This window comes from the organism of the source record quoted next, unplaced genomic scaffold, assembly GCF_019419815.1.
Source record: "Pyrus x bretschneideri cultivar Hongxiangsu unplaced genomic scaffold, Pyrus_bretschneideri_v1 Contig27, whole genome shotgun sequence".
NCBI lineage: Eukaryota > Viridiplantae > Streptophyta > Magnoliopsida > Rosales > Rosaceae > Pyrus > Pyrus x bretschneideri.
In genome coordinates this window covers 5,264,782-5,270,944 of record NW_025999579.1, presented here as the reverse complement: position 1 = coordinate 5,270,944, position 6,163 = coordinate 5,264,782, and the positions used below count along the sequence as shown (strand labels likewise).

Below are 6,163 nucleotides of genomic sequence, written 5' to 3'. Positions count from 1 at the left end.
TGGCCATCTAGCTTAGTTTGTTTGGCTTTATATGGCCAAATGGTTGTAGTAAACTTCCAACGGTTAATTGAATTAAAAAATATTATTCCAAAAAATAGGAGCTCAGCTCCCTTCTTCACCATCACTTCCATACTCCATTACTATACCTTGCTGCAACAGGTCAAGGTTGAATTAGGTCCTAACACCTTGAGTTGGAAAACTAAGGTATGATTTTATTTTGAGAAATAAATAATTTATTATTTGTTATTGTAAATAAGAATTCTTAACAAGTGAAGTGGGTACTGTTGTGACATACATTACTTTAACGGATCATGTTGTATTTAACAAATTGATCGAAACATAATACACTTGTTTGCCAGGTTAGGTGGGACCAAATACAAAGCGACCGTTGTTTTTTTTGGCTTAGTTGAGTTAATAGTTTTCGTGGTGATAGGATAGTTGGAAGATATTTCCGTCGTAAAAAAAAATTAGTATTTAAACCTATGTGGTGAAGTCCGTTAAAAATTAAGCACAACGTTAAAAGTTTCGTCCCTATCATCATGGGAACCGTTAATTCAATTAGGTTTTTTTTTTTTTTAATAGTGTCACATTGCTAAGTGGTGAAGTGTCGGACAATAAAAATTTTCCTTGACATAGAAAAAATATAGGTCATACCACCCAATAAGACGATATAACATCATTAAACTTTCACCTTTTTTTTTTTTGTTGGATACTAAAATTTTACTTAGAAAGCATATCGACAATTATATAATCAAAATATCGTCAATAGCAATAATACAAATGATATGTCGATATTTAATGGTCGGACATACCACGATCACGACCTAATCTTAAAATTTTCCTCTTTAGTTGGGCCTCATATGGTTCACACTCTAGCCGAAAGGCTGTGTGGATAAGTTAGTTGAGGACCGTTGAGTGAACCCGCAAAAGCAAGAGACTTTCATCACTCAATCCTTTGAACTTTTGAAGGGAGAGTTTCTAAAATGGCGTCGATGGCTGTCTGTCATTCCTTAGCAACATTATCTTCTACGAAACCTTTGCTATCTCAAAAAAAGACAGCCTCCATTGCCAACCTCAAATCCCACGAAAGGGTCTTACAATCTTCACTGTTGGGCACAAGAATACTGATTAGAAAAACAACGGTGCCATTTAGCGGCAGGGTTGGAACAACATCGACTTCTGAGGTCACTTGCTCTGCCTCTTCTTCCACTCTTCCTTCGGCTCTTCTCTTCGACTGCGATGGCGTGCTTGTCGATACAGAGAAGGACGGGCACCGCATTTCTTTCAACGACACTTTCAAAGAGGTAAACTTTCTCTCTATTGCTTTCCTCTGCTTAGTGCTTTTTTGTCATCAAAATTTTACGACTTGGTTTTCTTGCTTTTGGGGTTGCTGTGAATTTTTGCTTGGCGAGCTCGTAAGCAGCGAAATTTCGAAAGAAAATGGAACTTTCAATTTGTGTTTTCTATAATTTTGATGAAAATTATTGAAAGACAAACCTGAATCTCAATTACTTTGATGGGTTAGTGACGTGATGACATACTTGATTGCACAGAAAGAACTGGGTGTTTCTTGGGATGTCGATTTATACGGCGAGTTGCTCAAGATTGGAGGTGGAAAAGAAAGGTAAGTGTATCTCAAAATATTCTATAGCTAGCTTTGCATTGTTTGGTATGAATGAAATGTGAGCCAACATCTAGTTTGGTGAACAGACTTTGATTTAGTTTTTGTATCCATATATGGTTCGGGTCTTCGCAGGATGACAGCCTATTTTAACAAGACGGGTTGGCCAGAAAAAGCTCCGGAGAGTGAAGAACAACGAAAAGCATTCATAGCTTCACTGCACAAGCGAAAGACGGAGTTGTTCATGGCCCTTATTGAGAAAAAGTTGCTGCCTCTTAGACCGGGAGTTGCAAAGTTGGTTACCATCTGATCTTCTGCTTTTGCATGAAGCATTCATTATGTGATTTTTGTGTGCTACATATCTCTTGCATTTTCGGGTTACTGGACCTGGAAGTAATGAACTATGTTAGCAGTGAAGTTTTAGTATTCTTCACAGACAACATCAGTCTTCCAGTCCATCTATGATCAAAAGTATTTAGGTAGATCGTGATTTGTGCGTTAGCAATCGTAGCAGTTGCATAAGAATCTTTAGCATTTAGAATTTTGTACATGACAAGATAATGGTAACAGTAGACGAGTACGTTTATTTGAATAGAATTTCAAATTTCAGATGTAGGGTTGCTGAGTTTCTCTTATCAACTTGTACAGGCTGATAGACCAGGCTTTGGCAGACGGAGTTAAAGTTGCTGTGTGCAGCACTTCCAATGAGAAGGCGGTATGCTTTATCAGGTTTCACATTTTCATTAATTGCTTGTGTAATTAGTCCTTTTGTGACTGATGACCACAATTGGGGTTCTTATCTCTGCAAGAACTAACAAGTAATCATCAAAACCTAATATACTATTGCGTGTTTCGAAACCTATTTGGTGTTGATCACATTGGCATTGTTGATTTACTAATCAAATATACTGAAGTTGAAACTATGGGGTAGAGCAGAAGGCTGAAGACAAGAGATCCTACTCTTATTACTGAAATAATACATACTGATGCATAGATTGATCCTGTATTGACGTTCGAACCACCTTTTTTTTATTTCAAGGTCTCTGCAATAGTTTCATTCTTGCTGGGACCAGAACGGGCAGAAAAAATCAAGATATTTGCAGGAGATGTCGTTCCTCGCAAGAAGCCTGATCCGGTAAACTTTGATCCCTCTTTATGTCAATTTCATGTTGTTTTACATATAATATCATGTTTCTCTCTTTGAGTTTCACTTGTCACTCAGACAATGTTAGAAACAGATGAAGGTATATGGATTATTAGCCACTAACCTATACAGTCTACTCATTCTCCTTGACAGGCCATCTATGTATTGGCGGCTAACACTCTTGGTGTTGATCCTTCGAGGTATTTCTGATGCTAGAAAATGAGAATGTATCTGAAATTTTACATTCTAAATGAATTCTCTACCTCATATTTCTAGGATAAAAAGCAACGTCTTTCCTTTTCTGCAGTTGTGTTGTGATCGAGGACAGCGGCATAGGCCTTGCAGCTGCCAAAGCTGCAGGAATGAAGTGTATAGTAACGAAAAGCGGGTAACTTATATAATTAATTTTACTATATGAACAAGAGTTCTTCCTTCTTGATATTCAAGATTATACATCAAATTTGTTAGAAAGTTCATTAGCATGAGCTGAGTGTAATCATCGCTAGTCATATACGTCTAGCCATTAAAATGCTAAACATGTTCACTTTTAAAACATCTGGTTTTTCAGGTACACAGCCGAAGAAGACTTTCAGAATGCAGATGCAGTCTTTGACTTCATTGGAGATCCCCCGGAGGAGCGATTTGACTTGGGATTCTGTAGAAGCCTTCTCAAGCAGTACGTGAGCTAGCCTACATTTATGTGTTCCTACCGGTTAAATTTCACTCAACGCATGTCCTCCCTCTGCAATATCTTGGATGGTGACTGCGGTTTCAACTAAGATAATAAACGAATGACGGTAAATATGCATCCGATCATATTTAGAATGTTCGAGAGAAAATGTAATAAGGTGTTTTGTTGCTATGTCAGACCAAACTGTCTGTAAAATAATTGAAGAACCACCACTCGTGAGATATGTAGCCTCAACTGAACATCTCCAAGCAGTCCACCAGAAACTAATTCCCCGCCAACACAACATCCGTTAGAAGATTCTGAACTTAAACATGAGACAGCATAGAACATTCATTGATAGAAAGTAATATCTTCGAAATTAACTTACGGTAACCATCATCATCCAACTTGGCAAAGATATTATTTAACTTCATCTAGTTTTCCATACAATAATGTTCCATGTGCAATCACCATGACAGCAGAAGATCAAGATGATTAGATTGAATGCCTTCGGGAAACCACTCTCGAAATAACGGGGAGAGTGGATGCAACATATGATAAGTTTCTTCACCCAATTCTCTTACTTGGACATTAATCAACCAACCTCTTTAGGATCGAAAACTTAAAAAAGAGTTTGGCGATATGTCTCTCCTTTAACGAACTCGTCATATTGAGTGGAGAGGACATAGCCAGGGCGATTTGAAGTTTTCGATCATAAATCTGATGAGTGGAAAGTTCTCCCAAATCCCCCTTCATAGTGCGCGATCAAGTTCATGGAAGTTATACTGAACGCTACTGTGCATGGGTAAAAATATTCTCATGAGGTACGAGCTTGCATTCAAGGTTTTGCGTGTTTAAATCTTGCGAGGAGAAGTGGGGGATGCATCTGGCATTCTGGAAAATCTTCCTATAGATAAGTCTGTAGAAATGTTTGAAGACAATCTAATAGTTTGTTTTGGCTGTGTTGAAGAGTCCCATTTTGCATGTGTAGCACAGTAGCAGTGCTCCAACTGTTCATCGAAGGACCTCCTGACATTCAACTCCGTCTAGCCGATATGAAAACAAAAGAAACGTACTATTTTAATCGTTGTGTGTATCTTCGTGATCGGTTTACCACGCTTGATCGTTCGGACAAGCATGAGCATAAGCCTGATGCAAGTTCGCACAGAACTGAACTCCCTAGCTATTAGGGAAAAGCTTCGAGTCTCATGAACAATCTGGGGTTAGTGGTCGTGGTTCCCAGCGTGCTCAACAAGAATATGGTGGGCCACAAGAATATCAAGGTGGAGGAATGGGAGGGGCGGCTCAGCAAGGACACCGCCCCCCCGCCGCCCCCCCCCCCCCACCAGTTCCCTATCAAGGGGTCTCCCCTCAGCCTTCATTTGGGGGAAGTTCATCGTCCCAGCCACTTGAGCCTTCAGAGGTGGAGGAGCAGCTTGCTGACCTTACCGTACCGGACGTGAGTGCACATAGCCAGGCTATCCAACCTCTGACGCCCTCAAGTCAGTCAGTCCGGTTCCCTCTTCGCCCTGGTAAGGGTAGTACTGGCAGAATGTGTACAGTCAAGGCAAACCATTTCTTTGTTGAATTACCCGACAAAGATCTCCACCAGTACGATGTAAGCTCTCTCTTTTCATTTGTGTATATCTTTTGATATTGGATTGTACTTGTATGATGGTTGATGATATACGATGTATATCTGGTTATACCTACTTTGCATCATCGGTCCATTTTATCATTCTCGAGCTTAATATTTTTCTTAAATTTTACCACCAATCTTAATACTAATTAACAACAACCATGTCCTATAATTTATAAAATATTATTTAAATATATAATATTCCTAACGTTACTCTTTCTTTGTACGAAAAGTCTACCTACACGGCTTCTCTCACACGACACTTTTACGCAGTGGAGGTTTAGCTCTCTGTTTACATGTTGGAGATTCACTCTCACGTACTTGTAAAACATACAGTACGTGGCCTTCCTGACACCAAGGAATTTTTAATTGAGTTCTTTAAATATAAGCCCATGCAACACTTATTTTCTTGACAAAAATCCATCTGGTTTTATACATCCAAATAAAACTCAAATTTGAAATAAATTGTCATGTAAACAAATAAATAACTATTATTTTCAAAATATTTACAATTGTGCCACAACACCCTAATTATGTTGGTGAATTTAATTATTCACCATAATTATGGCAAATAAGTGCTTTATTATTACAAAAGTATCTACTTTATACTTGTCTTGCCATCATCTGTTCCATTTCTTATATTTGTTTGACAATCATTGTAGGTAAATTATTTTGCATGTATACATTAGGCACATTTCGATATTATTATATCTGTGTGAAATATTTTACCTATATTTTTAAGTAGAATATAGGTAATTAATTAACTTTGAATCAATTGGCTAAAAACATCCTTTTATTTTGTAGGTAAATAATTTTGCATGTATTATTACATATACTAGGCACATTTGTTGTTATTATGTGTTGTTTGCAATCAATCAACATTCATTTATTTTGTAGGTAAATACAAAAGTATCTACTTTATACTTGTCTTACCATCATCAGTTCCATTTCTTATATTTGTTTGACAATCATTATAGGTAAATTATTTTGCATGTATACATAAGACACATTTTGTTATTATCATTATTATATCTATGTGAAATAAATTACCTATATTTTTAAGTAGAATATAGGTAATTAGTTAACTTT

The 6,163-nt window shown here is 37.4% G+C and overlaps 1 protein-coding gene across 1 annotated transcript; it reads left to right on the top strand.

The window, feature by feature from the left end:
* Positions 1-859: 859 nt before the first annotated feature.
* Positions 860-3,677, top strand: LOC103950075 (CBBY-like protein). The gene is made up of 8 exons (XM_009361230.3): positions 860-1,304; positions 1,554-1,624; positions 1,757-1,915; positions 2,270-2,336; positions 2,661-2,756; positions 2,919-2,965; positions 3,073-3,153; positions 3,334-3,677. Exons 1-8 carry the CDS (start codon positions 984-986, stop codon positions 3,452-3,454), a joined length of 963 nt encoding a protein of 320 aa, XP_009359505.2. The 5' UTR covers positions 860-983; the 3' UTR covers positions 3,455-3,677.
* Positions 3,678-6,163: the final 2,486 nt, after the last annotated feature.